Source organism: Triturus cristatus, chromosome 2_2 (genome assembly GCF_964204655.1).
Source record: "Triturus cristatus chromosome 2_2, aTriCri1.1, whole genome shotgun sequence".
Lineage (NCBI taxonomy): Eukaryota > Metazoa > Chordata > Amphibia > Caudata > Salamandridae > Triturus > Triturus cristatus.
Genome location: NC_140582.1, coordinates 257,668,168 through 257,690,716, shown reverse-complemented (window position 1 = coordinate 257,690,716; position 22,549 = coordinate 257,668,168). Strand labels below are relative to the sequence as shown.

Genomic DNA, 22,549 nt, shown 5'->3' with positions numbered 1-22,549 from the left:
TCGGATTACCCTGTTGTGGCTAAAAAGACGATAACTATTGGTACCACTTTGTTAGTGTACACATACACATGGTAGAAAGTATGGAGGTGCTGATGCTGGCAAACAGAATGTCTGTCACTATGCTTTATATGAAATGTCCCTTATTGCTTCAAACACACCACTCTTGTTTTATGATGTATTGCTTTTTTCCTTAAATTTCTGTGTTGAGAGGTTTTCAACTGTCCTGTAACTCCGGAGGACATTGATAGTCATTGATGATGTCAGTCTCAGTTTGAGAAAGAAAACTAGTTGCTGACAAATCATGGTTGATACGTACACCAGTCTGTGTCTGCTGTTCTGACTGAGGGCACTTCTTGTGTTCCCTTTGATCTGCAGTTTGCTGTTGTGATTACTCCACCGCTGTCTCTTATACATATGCTGTTAAAGATCCTCTATACACAGGGATTGAAAAGATGTATTTATTGTGAAAGCATATGTTCATATCATTCGAGGAGGGAAATAGCTGGCGGCCAAAAGACATGTCTCTTCCACAGTCCCTTTAAAGATAGAGACCGCAGAAGCCATGCACTGAATGTGGACCTTGTTGCACATTAGTGTCTGGTGCTGAGGAATAGGGGATTCTACAGAGTCTTGCACCATAAGGGTTGGTCCATGATCTCAATCCAGAGCATCATAAACTGGGCCATAAGGTTATTTCCCTTGTGCTGCAGGGCAAACTTCTTGTGAATGTTGTTTTGAGGTGTTCCATGGCCTTGATTGTCCGCCAAAAAGCTGGCTAGTAGAAGGACCTTGCGGCAGCTGCTAGCCTGCTCCACACGAACACTTGCACATGGCCAAGCTGACTGAAGGATCTACTTGAGGATTCACTGAGAAACTAAACTGCTTCAGAAGAAATCGGACACCAAGAAGTGTCATTGGGTTGAGAAGCTGCTCAAGGGCTTTTGTATCACAAGAAGCATATACCTGCACCGTTCCTGACGTATACCTTGCGAATATGGTGCCTCTGTCTCCTCTCTCTACCCAAAAGGCAGCTCGCCTACACTCCACAAGCATTTGGGCCGGTTATTTTAGCTGAAGGGGGTTACCCCGATTCTAAAACAATTAGGATTTCATTCCTAGACTTTACAGTTCCAGAGAGATAAGTATTTGCATCTTTGGACTTAGTTCTATCCTGCAAGATGTAGGTGCCGGTTGGACAAATGACCCCTTTTTTCATAGTAGATTTATCAGATTTCATTTCGAGAAATGATTGATTCTTTTGAGGCCGACTCCCTCTTCTCATGGTGGACAGATCGCTCCATATCAACAATGAAGTAGTTTGTTATTTTCGCATAGATGTTATTTATCCTGCCGTTTCTTGAGAGAGTAGTTCTGATCCATGCCAATAGCATCCCCACAATATCCTACTAACTCTGTGGATCACTAATCTCCATTACATCTCTGTTTGTTTCCATAAAATGCGTAGAGGTGAGGTCACAAGTGAAAACACAAACTGCTGAAATTCATTCCCATGACTCCAAAATGTTTAAACTTTTACCAGAAATCACGGCTCCAAAACATGGAGAAAAAGCTTCAATATTTTGATACAGTAGGCGCTTATTTTTTTTTCACATTCCTTCTTTTGATTTTTTTTTACAAGGCAGATATAAACACTGTAATCCCACTCTATCACAATATCAGTGTTTATGCGGGTATTTCCCACATGACATTACCAAAATAGAATTCCTCCCTTACCGATCTTGCAAAGAGGCTGCTTATTCTTATTTTCCCCTTGTAAATGCTTGGGTTTCTGGGTTTTAGATTCAGAATTCTCACATGTTCCAAAGTCAGGCACTCCCTATTCCCCATCATTATATTAATCACTTTGGGGTCGGGGAACATTCTTACTATTCATCAGAACATGATTTGCTTGTGAGGTTGGACCATATACTCTGTTAAACTTCCTTATATGCGGCATTTAAGCAAAGGAATGTGTGGAGATAAATCTTGGACCATAATTCGCTAAAAATGATTATTTAGTGGGGCAGAGTAACTATTTCTACATGGCGGATGCAATACAGCGCACTCTGGTACTCAGCTTTTAAAAGGTCATTAGGTGAGGCCGTCAGAAATAGTTTATTGATAATAAGGTACCAGCTTTGGGGCCCCCAGTGGAATGGGATGCCTTTAAGGCAGTGATCAGGACCACTGAAATCACATGATTGTGGGGGCCTATAAAGCTATAGAAAGAGAACTTCAGTTGGTGGCAGACTCCATTATTTACCTAGAAAGGGAAACCATGCAAGACCCCACACAATTATCACTTAATCAGGCCAAAAAGAACCCTGCCACTTTGATTGAAAGGCTGAGATGCATAGAATACTCCACTTACGTGTCAAACTGGTATAGAAGGGGATAAATTAGGCAGTTTACTGGCTAGACTAATTTAACCGAATTTCTCGTATAATTGCATAACTTCAATCATGGTAGCTCCAGATACCATTCTTGGCTTCTACGAGGAAATTAACTTGACGTTCTACAATTACTACCTCAAGGTGTAAGAGAATACTTGTGATACTGCTACTGGAATATCAGAAACCTACCTAGAAAGCTTCCTGGTAAATCTTAATATTCCTGTCGTGACCCTGAGCATAGGGAAGAAATGGGGGGTCCATTAGCTAAAGAGATCATGGGTGCCCACCTGGAGGTTGCTTCTGTGTAAACCCCAGGTCGGTATGGCCTCACACTTGAATTCTGCGTTATATATGCTGTCCAGTTAGCCTGAGGCTAGCTGCTGTGTATGTGCGTGCATATGAGGCTGGTTACCTGCCTACCACTATTAGTGAAGCCCTAATAGTGTCACTACTGAAGTCAGGGTGAGACCACCTTACAGATCATTAGCTGTATTTAATACAGACTACAAAATCTTCCCCAAAATCATTATTTATAAAATACGGCCAAGATTTATCAGATTAATACGCACTGTCTGTCTGTAGCACGTGCCGAAATGTGAGGAAGTTGTTTCGTATTCTGGGGAGGCCCCATCAGTGTCCCAATGCTGCCTTTTTGGACCTTGCTCTGGAGAAGGCATTCCATACCTTTAATTGGCAATATATGTTGGCAGTAATAAAGAAGTTTTGGACTGGCAGGGGCATGATTTAATGGGTTAAACTATTATATGCTAGGCCTCTGTCTACTGCAAGACTGGGCAAACACATTCCCTTTCATATGAGGTGGGCAGAGGCACGAGGCAGGGTTGCCCACCCTTTCCCCTATTATTTTCCCTAACCCTGAACCATTCGCAGCTAGATTGTGAGTGACAGAACGGGGGATACCATTACATGGGGCAGTCCATGCAGTGTCGTTCTTTACCGACAATATGCTTAAGGTTCATAGGTGATATTTGATCCAATTTGGGGTTGATTGCTCAGGTTCTTAAGAATTTTGGAGAAGTATCTGCACTGGAAATCCGGTATATTTCCCACCAAACAGGGTAGAGCAAGGAACGCAGTTGACCTAGGCAGAGGTGATATAAAACGGGAGCAAACTACATTCCACTCTGAGATACGATATACAGCTGAGCCTGGCCTTCTAGAAGGAAACCAGGGAAGAACCATTTGGGTGGGAGGTGGATGGGAGGGCTAGAAGCATGGGTAATATTCCGTAAAGTGCTGCTGCTAACTGTGACTGGAAGAATAACATTTTCTAAAATTGTAATGCTTCCACTTTTATACTACTTTGCTAACCTCCCGTGGCTCCAGAAATTCTCCTAAGAAGTAGACATGTTGCTGTGCAATCTAATTTACAATTTAGGCAGATGAAGCATTGCGTTTTTATAGTTCAAATCTGTTCAGTGAAGACAAGTTTAAACACATACACCCACAGACAACCATGGGCTGGTGGGGAAGAGAACCGAGGGGATAAAACATCAGGGGAGTGAAGGAAAGGTAAGTAAGAGGGTCAGCATGACTGAGACTACGGGTATGTGTGCGTGAGCATTGCATTTTTGAAGATGAAACTTCCAACATAGCAGGGAGGGTTTGAGGTCCCCCAATTTAAAAACTACTCTTTGGTGACTAAGCTGCATTGGGAAGCCTGGTGTCTTGGTGGGTGACGATAGTTGTAAACAGGTTTGTGGCCTCCCTAGATGCAAGAGAGGCTTCTAAACAGCATCTTTCATCTTCACCTCTCTCCTCCAAAATGCCACAAGTCATTCCCTTTGGTGGGCATTCTGATGTATACAGGGTTTTACACATCAGGAGAAATACTGAAAGGTAAAAACGTGGGAACTGTGTCACTAGGTGAGCTACTCAGCGAGAACATAAAAGACTGTCTAATACAGCGTGTGTGAACCTTGGCAATTAGCTCATGGTGAACTTCAAACACTGTGCACTATGCAGACAGATGAGAAACTATTCAGTTGGATAGATAAGGCTTTACTTGGACCTAAAGCAACACAGCTAATGCCCCTCCATGAGAAATGGAAAAGGGAGGTTGGAAGAAGATTCAGTAAGGATGAATGGAAATGGGCCCCAGCTTAGCCCCAGAAAATGTCTCGCAATGTCAGAATCCAATATATATAATTCAGTCTTTTGCATAGGGCGTATTTGACCATGAGCAACCTTAGCAAACTTCACCCTAGTATGTCTGACCGGCCCACGTTATCATTTTGTGCCGGGAGGGTTTTTATTATTTTGAGGGATCGACCAAGAATCGATGGGTTCTGGAAGGAGGTCACAGATGCACTAACCACAATAACATCCTAGGGCTGCTTAAAAGTTATAAAAAGTGCAGAGGTGAATCCAGAATCTTAAATCTAGCTCTAATAATAGCATGCAGAGCCATATCAGTGGAATGGAAGGCTCCTACTCCTGAACCTCCAACTAGATGATTTAAGGCTATCAAACTCTCGGCTGAGGAAGAAAGTACCACAGAGAATGGGACGAAAGCATTCTTGTATTCTTCAGTCATGTTAAAGATGACTGGCCAGCATTAATTCAAAGTCGTACACTACTATTACTCACATAGTAACAAGAACAAATAATTGATTACACATTTCCTGTCCATAACCAGTCAGGAGGATTCTGTAAGCCTTCCGGAGTTGCAGACTCAACCCACTGTGAAATATTTTGATATGCTGCTTAGATGCTGATGACCAAAACCCATTGGTTGTCCCTCCTATGTATATGCGGTCTTTTCGATGCTTGTGACAGTTTGACTGTCCATTTACGCGAGACGCTGCATCACATACTTGGTTTGTTTTATCTGTTCATCCCTTGTTTTTTCTTTATTTCAAGGATTATTAAAAAGACTCATCATGATGATCCCTTATGTTGTAATGAGACCATAATCCTCTAATTGCAGAACTGCTATGTCAATATAGATGTTATTTCCTTCATTTGTATTTTATTGCTAATTATTAGTTTTATATAGGATACAATATGACAATGCAGCGTGCATTAGTAAAAGGTAAATGAACAGTCTTGCCAGACAATTCCGATTAACTCCTTAGCCCCTCCTCCCCAACCCCTTCTCCCGCCAAGCTTCCATGTAGGTACTAGTTCTTAGCTCTTGAGAAATTCCCTTCTCAGTCTCAAGTGGTTTGTCATGGTGTGCACATGCGCATCTGTGTGATCGGGTAGGCGCCCAGCAGATCCACCCCATCTACATGAACCATTGAAGTGGTCAAGTGCATGTTGAATCTGACCAGGAGGCTCCAGCAGTGCCTGGATCATTACGCTTCAGGTGAGTAAGACATCCTGTGCCTTATCTTTCCTAGTCCTTCTCATATGCGCCTCTTGTGCTCCTGCCCATTCCAGCAGGCCTTTCCCCCAGGCCTTCCTAGTCCGGGGCTGGTGGCCCATCCAGTGTATTGCTAGGTGTCTTTTTGCCAGCATAAGGCCCGATACAGTAAAGTGCTTACTCAGTTGCCACTTAGGGTTTTCTGGGAGAAGCCCTAGCAAACATTTATCGATTGTGCGCGGGACATCCCATGCCGTTGGGTGCTTAAGTTGATTCCAGATCTCGAACCAGTAGGCGACCACCACTGGGCAATGCCAGACCATATGAAGAGAATCAGCCTCTAGACCTTTGCACCTAAGACAGCGCACATCTGTTGATGCATATATAGTGTGCAGCTATTTGGGGGACAGGTAGGTCCTATGTACAATATTATACTGGATCTGTTTGATCCCTGATACTGTCCGAACTCCTGCATATTTCTTGTACCAATATTTTGGGGTGGGGGTGAGAGGTTCATTGCTGAGACGCTGCCACGTCTCCTCTATTCGCAGCAGCTTAACTTGTCTATTTTATGCGCAGCACTCAATAAAGGTATTTTATAATCCTGCGCCCCTGCCCTTGACAGTATTGTGGCATGTGTGTGTATGGTTTCAGGAGCCGCAAGTAACATTGGCCATAGTTGGCGCGCCGTGACAGGAATTTTAGCATATTGATTAAATTGACCAGGACCTAAGGCAAACGTACCCATTGCGGTATTGGTCAGACGGCATTGATAACCCCCCCCCCCCCCCCCCCCCCTCCCCTGCCATTTCTCAACGGACATTAGCAGAGTAATCTGTTCAAAAGGACGTATAATCCAGATGTCTAGGTTAGACACATAGGGTGCTTGCTTATTATCCTTTGCACGCCCGTTCTCAGAGCCTGGCCAGCAGTTAGATCAAATAGGAAAAATTAGGAGGCAGCCCTCCCTCGCATCAAGAGTATCCCAAGTTGGTGTCCGCCGTAAGTGCCACGCAGCAGGGACCTCTCCCAGTTGGGCTCCCCGTCTAGCCAGTGTACAGCATGTTGTAATTGGGCTGCCAGGTAATACACCTCCAGATCTGGAACTTCCATTCCCCCTTTGTCTCATTCCCTCTGTAACGTGGCAAGTCTCACCCTACATCTCATGCTTTTCCAGAGGAGTGCCACCATGAGCGAGCCCAGCTCGCAAGACACTACTGGGTATTTCATAAAGGTTCGCAGATTAACATGTAAGCACTTCGGCACTACCACTATTTTTATGAGCGCTATCTTACCCATCAACAATAAGTGCAATGTATTCCAAAACCAAAGTGAGCGATGCAAGCCATCCACTACCCGTCATATATTAAGCTCATAGAACTGCTGTTCATCTTGCGTAATATATATCCCCAAGTATCAGACCTTGTCAACTGTCTAGGGCAAGCCTGACCACGGCAGCTGTTCCACAGGCAATCCCGTGAGCTGACCAAGCGGAAATAGGAGTGACTTGGTTTTATTAATCTGTAGGCCTGAGAATTCCCAAAACTCTCTCAGCCCGTTAAGCAGTATTGGGACAGATAGGCCCAGCTCTCTCAGGTTAAACCATAGCATCATCAGTGTACAATGAAACTATAAAGCGACAGGCTAATGGCTCCATTGCGATGGCGAAAATTAATGGGGACAAGGGGCATCCCTGTGTGGTGCCGCACTGTAAGGCTCTCTCTGCCAAGGCATGTCCCGTACACACTCACACGTGGACTGGGTATATAGTTTTAGTCCAGTTCACAAACTAGAATCCTAGGCCCATCTTGTAGAGTACCTGCCACACACATTCCCATCGCACAGAATCAAAGGCCTCCTCAATATCAAAAAAGGCGAAAGCATATAGTTCTTCGGGTAATTCTGATACATGCATAACATGCGCAAGCCGCCGTAGGTTGCGTAGTGTGTTCCTCCGAGGAATGGAACCCGATTGATCATAGTGTATTAACTTTGGGAAATGGGGTAGCAGCCTTGCCACCAGCACATGACTGAGGAGTTTAAGGTCCACATTTAGCATAGAGAGGGCTGTGTATGATCCCGCCGCCGTGGGATCCTTTCTTTTGCTTTGGAATTACCACGATTAAGGTCTCCCTCCTTGACTGGAAGTTTTGATTCTCTGATTTGTCTGTGCGCATCATCAATAATTTATCTGTCAGAGCGTCTGGGAAATGTTTGTTAGACTGCCGGGAGGCCAACGGCTCATGGCAATATAGTGATTTTTAGGGCCTTTATTGCAACTAACAATTCTTGTTCACTCACTGGTGCCCCCCAGTGCCTCACTGTCTTCTGGAGTGAGATACGGCAGGGATAGTTCCACCAAGTAGGTAGACCCTCAGCCTCTTTCAAAAATAAAATGCAGCTTTGTCTGTCGTAAATATTCTGACTTCAATCGTGGGCATCGATCCATTCTCACTGTGGTCTATTTTAGGTCTCGGCTGCCGATAGCAGCGTGCATGCGCTGCTCTCGGCATTCAAGAGCTTCTTGAAATCAATACGGTTCAGGAAGGGGACTTGAAGCCCTGCCCCCTCTTCCCATTGGCTAGCGTAATATTTCAGGCTAAACGCTAGCTTTCTATTGTAAAGGAGGCTTCTTAGTCCCTCCTAGTTACCACCCTGTCCACTTTTGGCCCCATTCACCGGGACTGGATCGTTTACTGGTGGAGTTACTCGTCTCCCTTTATAACTCAGTAAGCACTATTTTATTTTCATTTTCAGCGCGGTACTAACGACAGTGCACCGCGCCGTTTGTGTTTATTTGTTTTATTTAACTTTGATTATTTATATATTTCTTACCTTTAACACTGAGCGCAGCGCCCGCTTCAAGGACACCGCGCTCAGTGTTAAAGTTAAGAAATATATAAAGAAACCGAGCGAGGTGTCCGTGAAGCGGCGCCGTGCTCAGCTTTCAACTTAATGCTTGTCTTTCCAGCTGACAAGATGGTGGGACAATTAATTGTGTTTCCAGTGGTTGGAGGGGGTGGAGTGGAAGGGCCTTTTAAGCTAAATGTGGTCGAGTGTTTGTCTAATGGTCATCAAGCGTGCACAACGTAAAAACACAATTGGTGCCTTAAAAATCAGTGTGGTAAGGTGTATCGTCGAACGCGAACACTATTGTTTATTTCGCTCTTCTCTGCCCAATGAAAACCAGATCGTCCATTAGTTTAAACATGTCAACATTTTTAACATTAGCCCCAACTTTTCAGATATTAAACTTGATTCTGTGGACTCCTTTTCCCTAGTTAACCTGGTGTTTCATTTGTTGGTGTTGGTGTTTTCAACAGCACCACTTTACCAACTTAAGATAAATTCATATCTGTGTTGTACATCGTTGCATAGAAACGCAAACACTCATACAGTGACTTCTTTGGACCTACCTGAACTGGATTGCACCATAACTAATTGTGTGTGTGTGGGGGTGGGGGGGGGGAGGGGGTGTACTGTAGGAAGGGGAGGTGCATGTTCAATTCGGCGTTTGTAACGAAGCAGATAGTGGCAGGCAGGGAAGTCGTGCTGAGTAAAGAAAACAACTGCACGCCGGTGGAAATCTACAAAGGGAAGCCCAGCTGGGGCAGAGCTCCTTGCAGGTCAGTCTCATAAGCAGCCATGTTTTGGGCATTGTTCAGATTTCCCCGGTGGTTGTAGGGCCTCCCTCCTGTCAGTGAATCTGAGCATTCCCCAGATCCCCTCTCGGGATATCTCCCATTTCAGGGTAGGCTGAGTCACTCGGTGGGTGTGAGCTTGGCACTGCGGAGGGGTTCCCTATCTGCTGACGACCATTCACCGTCAGTAGGCTGAATATTGCCCAAGCTTTGCTTGGTGGCTAAGGCCTGTCCATTCAGGGCTCTGAACATTGCTGAGTTTTGCCCTGGTGGTTTCCTCCTTGGCTCTGAATCACTCGTGGTAGAGCTGCCCCTTGCTGCCACACCCTTCTGACTCACAGCCAGCACTGACTCACAGCCTAAGCAGGGCAGCACAGCTATCAGCCTGCATTACAGGGCGCTTCCAACTCCGCTACTCTCTCTAGCTGCCTGTTTGCATTAGACGTAATAAAAAAAACAAGCATTGAAAATGCAATAGGTCTCGCATTTGATTAATTTAAAGCCATTTGCTTTGCTAATGGTATTATATTGCAAAGCAAATGACTTTAGCTTAATAAAAGGCGAGACCTATTGCATTTTTAATGCTTGTTTGTCTTGTGTTAGTCTTTAATTAAACATTTATTTAGTTGTTTTCCCTTTTCAACAGGCTATTTGATTATATAAGTCGTGACATATTTTATATTTGATGTGATGTTGACTCAATCATATTTGGTGCTAACAGAGTTGAAACCAAGCAAACTGCTTTTTCACAGGATGGGGGGTGGAGGCATTCAGTCTTACTTGTTTACCAGTTAAAAGAATAGTCACTAAATTACAATACTAAAAGCCTTTCATACATGCATCATAAAATTTTTAAACAAAAGTGAAACACAGATGGTGATCTGTGAATATATTTGTTTGCAAGTCTGTACACTTCGGGAGGGACTGTTCCTGTTGTGGCAGGACGATTTCTGATTTGGATGTGCCCGTTATCTGTCTGAGGTGACATGGAAAAACTGGACTGAATTGCAGCCAAGAGTAATTACCATTGAAAAAGAATTATTCAACTACTCTACCCATCACGTTTTTATTTTCCCAAATCTGTTGTGGCAGCATGGTAAAATATTGCCTCATGAGAGCTCTATCTGCGTTTCCTTAGTCCTTTGTTCTAGTTGTGTTCAAGTGTGTGCCTAAAGCAAAAAGCTCGAGTCAGAAATCCACCAATTGTGTATGAAGTAAATTTGTCCTAAAGTATTAAATGTTTAGGGGAACATAAGCTGTTTTTTTCTTCAAGAGATAGCGCAAGTCCTGACCAAATCCTTCTAGGAATCCATCAACATGATACAGTGCAGATACTGGCTTATGCTCCCATCTTGACATCTGAGGGGAAGACGCACAATGCTTGATTAAATGCCTTTCAATCAATCAATCGGTCAGATAGTATTTGTATAGCACTGCTTATCACCTGAGAGGGTATCCAGGCGCTGTGCTGTAGTGTCAGTCGGAGAGCCATGTCTTGAGTCCCTTCCTGAAGTGAGTCAGCGAGGGTAAGTGCGGAAGTGAAGGGGATGGGTGTTCAAAGACTTACCGGCAAGGTGGGGGAAGAAGCGTCCTCCAGTGTGGTATCTGTGCGAGGGCGAGGTGAACGGCCAGAGGATCCTGGGAGAAAGATGGAATTTCAGGCGGTGGTTCATGTAGGTGGGTCCTTGGTCGTGGAGGGATTTGTCAGCGCGGGTCAGGAGCTTGAATTGGCATCTTCTCTGGATGGGGAACCAGTGGAAGTCTTTCAGGGGCTGAGTCAAATGGGTCCTCTTAGGCAGGTTGAGGATAAGTCTGGCTGTTGCGTTCTGGATCTGGAGCTGCTCATGAGTTCGGTGGCAGTTCCTGCATAGAGTGTGTTGCCGTAGTCCAGCCGGCTGGTGATGAGGGCTTGCGTTACAATTTTCCTGGTGCTGATGGGGAGCCACTTGAAGACTTTTTTTTTTTTTGAAAATTTTTATTGAACAATAAATCAATTACAAGCATGGGCCTACAACCACCAGGGCCGGCCGCTAGATTCGGGAAGGATCATACAGAGGTTAAGGCAGTAGTCGACCCCCGGGGTCCAGCCCCGTACATGACTCCGGATAGTCCTAGGGAAACAGGATACATAGGTTTAACATAAATAACAAATAAAAACAAAAGGCGAGGCGTAAGCGCAAAAAATGTGGGTCTGGCTACATCCGGGGGACTCCACTTCTGACCTTCAAATAGCTACTAAAAGGAAGGAGTAATGATAGGTCGGGGGGGGGGGGTCACGGGAGAGGAACGTCTATATTCGATTATCCCAAAAGTCGCAGGGAACCATCAAGGGTCAGGGGGACAAGGCAATATCGGTGGCCACTAGGGGGGGAACACAGATACCCCCACGATACGCGTTCCATTGCCCCCAGATTCTACCCCATGCCCCCGGTTTGCCACGAGCCACATACACGGTCTTCTCCCTGAACATGCACCAGTCCATGTTCTCCTTCCATATGGACACGGTGGGAGGCCGCTGGGAACCCCAAAGCTGCGCTATATCTCTCTTGGCAATCATGTTCCCCAGGGCCGCCCACCGAGTCTGAGCCGCGTTATAATCATTGGGCTCCCACACATTCAGGACACAGCGACGCACCTCCGGCAGCAGCACTACCCCGGTGACTTGTCCCATGATCACATGAACCCGACGCCAGTATTCCGCCACCTCGCGACACTCCCAAAGGATATGGAGAAAGGTGGCTCTGAGTCCACATCCCCGCTTACAGAGCCCGTCTTCAGAAAATCCCATCGAGACCAGACGGGGACCCGTCACATACACCCGGTGGAGAATCTTAAGTTGGACCAGGCGGAGACGGGCTGGAATGGCCACTTCCTTGGGGAACGACAATGCGGACTGCCAGTCCTCGTCGTCCAGTTCCACCCCATCCCCCGTCCACGCCTCCCGGAGGCGCACCAAGAGGTCAGCCCGATTATTGATAAGTTTTTTATAAATTAATGAAATAGTACTGTCGGGGACATGACCGTCGAGTATGCGGTCCTCGAGGGGCGAAGAAGCCGGGATATTGGTCCCCTCCCCAAAAACAGAGAGCAGGGCATGCCGAATCTGGGCGTAGCGGAAGAACTCCCTTTCCGTAAGTTCGTATTCGCTCTGGAGCGCCGCGAATGTTTTAACAGCACCCTTAATCCATAAGTCTCCCACTCTACTAATACCAATCGTGTCCCAACGTTCAAACCCCTTCGTTGTCCAAAGGCTTCCCAGGCGGTCGGAGGCAAACAGAGGAGTAGCACATGTTAAACGCTCACTCCAGCCCAAGGCTACATTGGCCGCCTTCCAGATCCGTACCGCAATCTTAGTAGGGCCCGTAAGGGTCCGTCCAGCCGAGCTGGAGTAAAGTGCCCTGTTATAGTTGCCGCTGGGAAGCAGGAATTTATCCATCTCATACGCCGGATTCAAGCCAGGCGCATACGTGGCATGGTTAATGGCCGACAGCTGTGAGGCCCAATAATACCTGCGAATGTCGGGAAGCGCGATGCCCCCGTCGTACCAGGGGAGAGTAAGCTTTGCCAGAGCGATACGCGCCCGTCCGTCCCACACCAATCTCCTCTGCAGGCTCTCCACCTCCCAAAAGTAGGACACAGGAATAACATCGAAGGAGTTCTGAAGTGCATAGAGAAATCTGGGAAGAGACATCATTTTAAACAGTGCTGCCCGACCCAGCGGGGACAAGGGCAGCTTACACCACCGAGCCGTGTCCTCCCTCAAACGCCGAAGTGGAAGCAGGAGATTCTGCTCATAGCGAGCCACCGGGTCCTTCGAGACGTATATTCCCAGGTATTTAAAGCCGGACAGAGATAACTGGATCGGAAGCCGAGGCGGCAAGAGAGGAGGGTCACCGGAGATAGGATAGACACAGGATTTGGACCAGTTGATCGTTAGACCCGAATTTCTCCCAAAGGAAGTCAGAACATCAAAGAGAACATTAAGCGACTGCCGCGGCGAGGTGAGATACAGGAGAATATCGTCCGCATACAACGAGACCCGATCCTCGAAGCCCGGGGCCCAACGGATCCCTCTGATCGAGGGCTCCCAGCGGAGCCAAGCAGCGAGCGGCTCCAAGGCAAGAGCAAAGAGCAGAGGGGACAACGGGCACCCCTGCCTCGTACCCCTACCGAGAGCGAAGGGCCGAGAGACCCGCCCATTAACCACCACCTGAGCCATGGGTCCCGTGTAAAGAAGCTTCACCCAGCCAAGAAATCCCTCCCCAAAGCCGAATTTGGTCAAGACAGCCCAGAGAAATGGCCACTCGATGGTGTCAAAGGCCATCGTGGCGTCTAAAGAAACCAGCACGGCTGGTTCGGAGAGATACTCCGCCCTGGCGAGGGCGCCGTGAAGACGCCGCAAGTTAAGAGCGGTGTTACGGTGAGGGATGAAGCCGCATTGATCAGGATGAATCAAATCGCAGATGACGCTCAACAAACGGTTGGCAAGGACTTTCGCCAGGATTTTAGGCTCTGCATTTAGCAGCGAAATAGGCCTGTAGGAGGCACAGCGGTCTCGTAGCTTACCGTCCTTGGGGATCACGACTATCGTTGCCAGACGTTGGTCATCAGGAAGGGAGCCTGCCTCAAGGAACTCCTGAAACATACGACGGAGGAAGGGCGCGAGTTTATCCGGGCGTAACTTATATAATTCAATAGGCAGCCCGTTGGGGCCCATCGCCTTGCCCGAACGAAGGGACCGAATCGCCGTTGCAATTTCATCTACAGACAAGGGGGCGTCCAGCTGCTCACGGTCTTCGACAGACAGGCCGGGCAAAGCAATATCCCTCAGCAGAAGGCGAGAGTCTTCTTCATCCCTATCAGTCACCGGGGAGTATACGGCCCGGAGGTGGTCAGCGAAACATTCCACAATCTCACCAGGCTCAGTCACACACACTCCATCCGAGACACACAGCTCCGGGACCACACGGTTCACTCTCTCCTTCCTATCCAGCCACGCAATCAACTTTCCCGCCTTGTCCCCGGCATCATACAATCGACCCTGCTGTTCCCTATACAACGTTTTGGCTGCGTCAGTGACAAGAGACCTGTATTCAAACTGTTTCAGGCTGAGGGCATGGAGCCCATCCGGAGTGACACCCGCCTCCAAGGCCGACTCCAGCCCCGAAATGTCGGTCTCCAGCTTCACCACTGCCTCACTCTTGAGTTTCTTAGCCACCACTATCTGGGAGAGGGCGTGTCCGCGGATTACGGTTTTAAAGGCTTCCCACAGGGACATTGCGGACGACACCGACCCCTCGTTGTCAAGGAAGTATTGGTCCATAGCCTTAACCAGGCTGTCGCGAGTCATAGGGTCTCGCAGGTACCACGGGTTAATGGGAGCAATCCGCCCTGCAGACCGCGTCTCGGTGTCAAAGAGCAGCCAAAGCGGGGAGTGATCGGAAATACCCCGCGCCAGGTGCCTAACCTCCCGAATCCGACCAGTCTGTGCCGCGGGCACAAGGAAATAGTCTAACCTAGAAAGACTCCCATGCGCCCCAGAGTGAAAGGTGTACTGACATTGGGTCGGATGCATTAATCTCCAGCTATCTACCAGGCCGAAGGTCTCCAGCAGGCCACCAAGCCATGCCTGGGCAGCGGGGAGGGCCCTGGGTGGGTGACGATCCAGGTCACCCGAAACCACCGAATTAAAATCCCCGCCCATAAGCAAAAGGCCATCCGGAAGTTCAAGCAGCATTCGACCCAAGTCCGCGAAGGTGGAGTTCTGGAGGCCCGGGGGGACGTAAACTGAGACCAGGGAAAGGGGCTGCCCCTCCCACCTCCCAGACAGACACACATAGCGCCCTCTGTCATCCGAGACTACCCTAGTGATATTCAACGGAAGTGAGGATCGCAGGAGAATGCCCGCCCCCCTGGAACCAGTTGTGAAACCAGAATGGGCCACGAGGCGGTATCCTCCCCTGTTCATTGCATGACAGACATTGCCCACCAGATGCGTCTCCTGGATAAACACCACATCAGGAGTAAGACGACGCAAATACTGCAGTACTATACCCCGTTTGATACGATCCCCCAACCCATTGACGTTCCATGACATCAGTCTCAACCCGTCCCCCCCCATCCCCTCCAATAGATCAAAGGCCCCCCAGTCCCACTTGAAGACTTTGTGGAAAATGCGAAGGGTGTGGATTCAAGTTGAGGAGACCACGTTGAACTGCTAATTCATGAATAGTTCGCTGTCCAGGATGATGTTGAGTTTGCGGGATTAGTATTTCTGGGTGGGGATGGGTTTGAGATCCGATGGCCACCAAGAGTCGTGCCAGAGGGAGATGTCTGCCGAGATCAGTACTTCCGTCTTGTCCTTGTAAAGCTTCAAGCAGTTGTTCTTCATCCATGCTGAGACGTTACTCATACAGTTGTGGAAGTTGGTCTCCGCCATGATGGGGTCAGCTGAGCGCAAAAGGACGAGCTGAGTGTCGTCTGGGTAGGAGATGATGTTGATGTCGTGGGTGCTGACGATGTCTGCAGGGGGTGTCATGTAGAAGTTGAAGAGGGTTGGGATGAAGCTTGAGGGAAGCCGCAGGTCGTGTGCTTTGGTTGAGAGGTGAAGGGAGGGAGGCTGATCCTCTGGGTGGGCCCCATGAGAATGGATACCATCCATTGGAGTGCATAGTCTGTGATTCCGATCTGGAGCAGTCGGTAGATGAGTGTGTAGTGGGAGGCGGTGTCGAAGGCTGCGGAAAGGTCAATCAGGACAGCTGATTCTCCTCTGTCAAATAGGGTGCAGATGTCGCCTGTTACAGCGATCAGGGCTGTCTTGGCGCTGTGATTGGCTTTGAATCCTGATTGGGAAGGATCCAGCAGGTTGATTCTCTCCAGGTGTTCGGTGAGTTGGAGGTTAATGGCCTTCTCCAGGACTTTAGTGGGAAATGGGAGCAGTGAGATGGGACAGTAGTTCTTTAGCTTTTTTTGGGGGTCTGCAGAGCGTTTGTTGAGGAGGGTTCTGACCTCTGCGTCTTTCCAGGTGTCGAAAGGTGGCTGTGGTGATGGAGATGTCGAGGATGGTGGTGAGCTGGTAGCTGATTTAGTCTGTTCCAAGGATGAAAAGTCGGTGGGGGCATAAGTCGGTGGGTGATCCAGAGTGGATGGAGTTCATTAGAGTATTTGTGTTCGGTGTACTGAGCTGCTCCCATGTGGTGAGCGGTTGGTCAGTGGCAGTGGTACTGGGGATGCTGAGGAGGTAGGTGGGTTGAGGATCGAACTTTCTGTAGATGATTGCTATCTTTTTGTGCAAGTGGTCAGCGAGGGCGTCGCAGAGGTCCTATGAGGAGGGGATCGAGTTTTTTTGACGATGGTGAAGAGTTCCTTGGTTTGGTTGGTGCTGGCCTCGATCCGGTGTGTCAGGGCATCTGTGTTTCGACTCACTAAGTCTGGTGTGTACCAGCTAGCTCGTTTGGTGGATCTGTGCATTCTTGCAGGTTTGGGGGCAGCGACTTGGTCGGCGGAGCTAGTGATCCAGGCGATAAGTTCTCCACTGCCTGGTTCAGGGCTGTGGTTGCATTGGACTAGGTGCTGCTGAGGGCGTCAGTCCATTGGTGCTGAGTGACCTTGGTCCAGCTGTAGAACAGGGCGCAGTGGTGGTGTGTGGGTGGGGGGGGGGGGGGTGCAGGGAGGTCCGGCAATAGTGAAGTGTAGAATGAAGTGGTCCGACCAGGTGAGTTCCGGGGTGTGGCTATGCCTGATTCTGTTACTGCTCGTGAAATGGGGCCAGCGTGTATCCTGCTTTGTGCATGGGATCTGTGACCAGCTGCTTGGTGCCAATGTTGTCCAATCGTTGCGGGAAATTGGTGGAGAGTGGGTGGAGTTGTCCAGGTGGGAGTTGAGGTCTCCTAGGAATATGAAGTGTATGTATTCGATGGCGAGCGGGGTGAAGAATTCAGCGATGGTGTTGCTGAGGCCGGCTCATGGTCCTGAGGTTCTGTAGATGAGGGTACCTTTGATGGTGGTTTTGTCATCTGTGCAGCGCTGGAAAGTTCATGTGTTCCATGATCGGCCTGGTCTAGTTGTCGGTGGTGGTGCAGAGAACCAATTCTTTGTGTATAATGGTGATGCTGCCTCCGTACCTGTTGTTGCAGTGGTGATGTTTGGGGCGGATGCCTGGGTGAGTCAGGTCTCTGTGATGAAGTTCACATTGGGGCGAGAGTGGAGATGGTGTCCCAGACTTTGGTGGCGTGTTTGCAGAGTGAGCTGGCGTTGATCAGGATCCTGCGAAGTTGTACGGGGATGGAGGGGATGTTGCGGCCAGTGGGGATGGTGTGGCGTTGTTTGCTGTAATGGCAGTGAACCAGCATCGGACACAGGAAAAATGGCCCGCTGTAGAGGCAAGGCAGTAGTTGTTTAATCCAGGGCACTGAGATCTGCGGCGGAGTATCTGTGGGAGTACAAGGGCCAGGGTCCCTGGCGCTGGGCGTGGTCGAGGCGCAGACTGGCTTGCCCACGGCCACACAGCATCCTCCATATGTAGTTGTGGGAGGGGCTGTCTGGGAGTCGGGAACTGGGACAATGGCAGGAAAGGGCAGGGCGGTAAAAGTATTACGACAATCGCAGTAATAATCAAGAAATAATGTAATGTCACCAAGTAAAACAAAAATAAAAACCCCAGGAAGCAAAAGCCTTTTGATCGCACTAGAAGGTAAAATAGACTGGAGCCAGAAGGAATGTGGCGGCAAGCAGTCACCCGACAGCGGGGATCGAACAGGAGGCTGTGCAGGCTAGGGGCGAAGTCCTTCGTCATCGAGCTAGGCAGCAGCCCTTGGGTAGTGGAGCAGAGGACCAGGGGCAAGGGCTACTCAATTGAGCCGTACAGCGGACTCCATAAGTAGTACTGGGAGGCGGGAAAGCAGGAGGTGGGAAAACGGTGGGAGCGGGCGGGGGTGGTAAAAGTATTACAAAAATCACAGTAATAAACATGAAATAATGTAGAGTAACCAAATAACAACAAGAAAACAGGAAGCCAAAGTATTTTTACCCCACTAGAGGTTTAAATATACGGGGGGTCAGAAGGAATGTTGCAACGAGGGGTCACCCGACAGCGGGGACCGAACAGGAGGCGTCGGCTGGGGGCGAAGTCATTCCTTGTTGAACTAGGCAGCAGCGCAAGGGGAGCGGCGCACAGGACCAGGGGTCAAGGGCTACTCCGCCTTTGTGGTATTAGTTTTACCAGCACTTTTTTTTTAATTATAAATTCTGTTTATTAAACATGAAAAAAACAAAGGTCATGCGATACAAATATTCGGTTTGTACAGTACCAGCACTTTTTAGGAGCAATATTTGCTCCCTCTTCCATGGTCTGTCATGCTTGTTCAGGCTGAATTGTGAGTTAGCTTCTTTTGTATCTGTGACCCACTTAACTGTTTTCCTTACCCCGAATTCTATAATTGTGTTTGTAGAAATGTCTTCTTCTTGGATCCTTGCAATTTGGACCTGGTTCATCGAAAGATCAAGTCTGTTGCTTTGTGTGTGTCGGCGTGTCCGGGAGAAGAACTCAAAACATTATCTGATGTTCAGAAGTTTGCTGAGACCAACGGTAAGGCATAAAGTGGGTATGTCTGTTTCCACCTGATTGCAATTTGGGTATTTAAATGATTGCACTTTGTGACCGGGCCAAGATTCCTCAACACAATTGGTGTAACCCTTAAGTGAGTAAACAGTGGCAGTAGCATCATATAACACATTAGGAGATCCCTGGGTCTGTGGGGAATGGAGTGCTTTCATAATTGAAGAGGATATACAGAAGCCTGTGATTAATTAATACAATTGTCTTCTGGTTTGTGCGAAATAAGTGTTTCAAGCTAATATTTTTTGAATTCTAAAATATGCTGTATGTGATACTCCCTGTGATTAATTGGGTCATGCCCGCCCTGCAGACACCTCCGGACCCACAGGTTCCATGGGTGTTTTATCATAGCATAACAATGCTGGGTCTGGTGGCTCAGTGGACTAATGCATCTACTGTTTGGGCCTATATCCGACCGCATGGCCACAGGTTCAAATCCTGGTGTCGACTCAGCCTTTCATCCTTCGAAGGTGGATAAAACGAGTACCATTGAGTCGGGTAAAAATAAACATCTGTTAATCAATGCCAAGATATCCTTCTGAGTGAATGTGTGCTTTACAAATGCACATGTTATAGTACTTATTAAGGTGCCTGCTGGTATCCACGTAGAAGTCCGAGAGAATTTTCAGTGGAGTTCACTCACCAATATTTAGTCTACTGAGCAAACAAATTCTTAGGTTTGACCTAATAAATCAATTATATGAATTTATTACAAAAATGTTCCTTTGCTATTGTCCTGACGTGCAGCCAATCTTTTGCACCCTAGTCCTATCACAAAATGTTGAATGTTCCCGGGCCTCTAAACTAGGCCTTTTAAATGTCTTGAAATCTGAACACGACTCATTCTGCTTAAGCTGTTCTTCAGTTTTGATGCTACTTTTAATTTGTTAAAATATGACATCTTAATTTTGGGTACGTATCTGAGACCACAGTGTGTCATTTGGAATTGGTTAGTATTTTGTTCAGTCGATATACGTAAGCTTCCCATTCCCAACTGGTGAAAACTTGAATGTGAGGCATTTTACATAGTTCAAATTCTGCGATTGGTGTGGCCTTGCACCGCTGTCTGTGGTTTGCAGTCTGATTTAGATTGTGGTGAATAAACCAGTAATATCTGTACATGTCCATTCCTTTGTTAGGTGAATGTGTCAAGTTCATCGACCTTTGATAGCATGATTTAGCTATTGAAACGGAATGGGGAACAGAGACCTGATTGCTTTTAACTGTTATAGGTTGGTAGATGGCACATTGGATAGGAATGAATAGCCTTTATTGATGATGTTTTGATGGGTACCTTGGCTTGCCTGTGCTGGATGCACGTTGGTTCTCTCTGTGTTCAATGGTAATTTAGTTTCTCCAGTATTGGATCTTTCATAGATTCACATGCTTGAATAATTCCTCGTTATCGAAGTGGGAGTCCCAGGGTACCATAATAAAGAAATGTGTATCACTACAATATGTCATAATGACAATGAACCATATTTGTTTTAGCCTGTTCTTTTTTTTATTTTTATTTTTTTTTAAACACCAAACTATAAACTTTAGCTAATCTGGTGACAGCACCCTCTAGAATACTCCCAAGAGAGGTGAAATCCCTCAGATTATCTACTGCACGTAGTGTGCCGAAAGTCTCCTTGAGCTCAGCCCAATATACTATTTTCTCTCAGCTCTTGCGAAGATTTTTCTTCCAGAAAGTTATTTTCTGCAACTATCTACTATTCTGACTGGATCAACACGTCACAACCACCCAAAAATGGATTATTCAGATCTTGTGACACTTGTGTGAAAAAGAGGCTGCACTTGGATGACCCACATAAAGAATACATATATTGCCTCCATCTGGTACGTAAGGTGAGAGACTGCAAAATCTGTTGCAACTTTATCAGAAAACATTGAAAGACAGGGAAGGTAGACTTTTAATACAGCTCCAAAAATTAAAGTGCCTCTTATCTGAGGAGGTTAGTGATCAGTCTTCAAAGACTGCAACCTCTCACAAATGAGATAGATCTACTGAAAAAGTTTCCTCTGAGCCATTTTCTAAGGCTGTGAAAAAGTCTCATCACTTAGAGGCATTAGGAGCATTCTTCCTCAAAAAAAGAAAAAATTGCCCCAGAAAAGGTTCATTCAGAACCTAATACTCCTTCCCTTAAAGAAGCTCAGTTCAAACGAGCCTCCAAAGACTTTACCGTCGACAACCAAGTCTCTCAATAAGTTCTAAATTCTATTCTCATCGACAACGGTGCCGTTGACAACAGCGTCAACGGTGGCGACAACCTCAACATCAACTTTTTTACTACAGCTTCATCAGCTATGATCATTTTCTCTTCACCACTGTCATCGACGATCATTATAACAGCGAGAATATTAAAACAGCCGTCAACAAAATTTCCACCAGCGACGACGGAAGACTTGCTGTCAAAGAAAGAGTTACCGTCAATGACAGTCATCGCAGACTCAACACCCTATAACGCCGACACCACAGCCGTGACTATCATCGACGAAGGAGCAGTATGTCGGATCAGTCAACAAGGATGCCATCAACAATGATACAGTTGACGAGGGCTCCGTCGGCGAAGGACTTGTCGACGAAGAAACGGTCGACGACGGACTAACGGACGAAGTCAATAACAAAGATTTCCTTAAAAACAACATTTCTTCCACTGTCTTTAATGCCTTTAAAGGATAAATAGACTACAGAGACAATTCTTCCAGCCCACACATCCCCAAGTAAAGTGTTGCCCTACCCACCGGCACACCTATTGGATGATGATGATGATGATGACTGATGATGGGGGCCCCTTTGGAGTGGCTTGTAGCCTGTCCAAAGTTCAGGTGAAATGCTAGGATGACGATGACGAGCAGTATCATGAAAAACACTACTATACTACTGAAGAACACTCAGAACAATACCTGGAAGAGTATTCAGTTAGTGATCAACAAGACCAACAAGAAACATCCACTCAGATGCCTATGTCTCTAGTAAGCAGTTTGCAAAGAATGCGCCATGACTACTACTGCAGTTTTCCAACATCTGCAATGGAGTGGGCAACCAAGAGGTTTGAACTTCTTCTTCTCACTTAACATGTGGATTGTTTCCTTTATGATTTTAAAGAGCCAACCAAAAAATCTATTTGGGTTATCCCTATCATTGATTTTATTTGGCAAGTAAGCCTCAAAGCCATGAAAAACCCGGCTACAGTTTCTAAAGTCATGTTCAGACTGGACAAAAAATACATAGCGCCAGATGATTCTCCAACGTGTTTGATTTGACAACTGAAACCAGACTCAGTTGTATACATAACGGCCCAATGTCACTGTAAGAATCCATCCACTCCAATTTCCACTCCTCCGGACAGAGATGGTTGTAGGCTTAATATCGAGAAGAGATTCTCTTCCATGGCAGACCACGACAGTTAGAGCGGCAAACTCCCTCGCAATCTTAGGCTACTACAACCGCCAAATGTGGCCAGATCTTTCCACATACATTCAACTACTGCCAGAAGAAGCCAAGCTAAAAGCTTGTAAGAGTCTGCTAGAGGGAGGAAGAATATCCGCAGAAATCATCGATTGC

At 47.1% G+C, this 22,549-nt stretch overlaps 1 protein-coding gene across 2 annotated transcripts in view; it reads left to right on the top strand.

The window, feature by feature from the left end:
- The window catches only part of SLC44A1 (solute carrier family 44 member 1), a 419,880-nt gene that overhangs the window by 197,811 nt on the left and 199,520 nt on the right, over positions 1-22,549 (top strand). For both annotated transcript variants that reach the window (XM_085641304.1, XM_085641303.1), the window contains exon 4: positions 18,812-18,948. In XM_085641304.1, the coding sequence (XP_085497430.1) occupies positions 18,812-18,948 (137 nt within the window). The remainder of the gene's footprint in view (positions 1-18,811; positions 18,949-22,549) is intronic.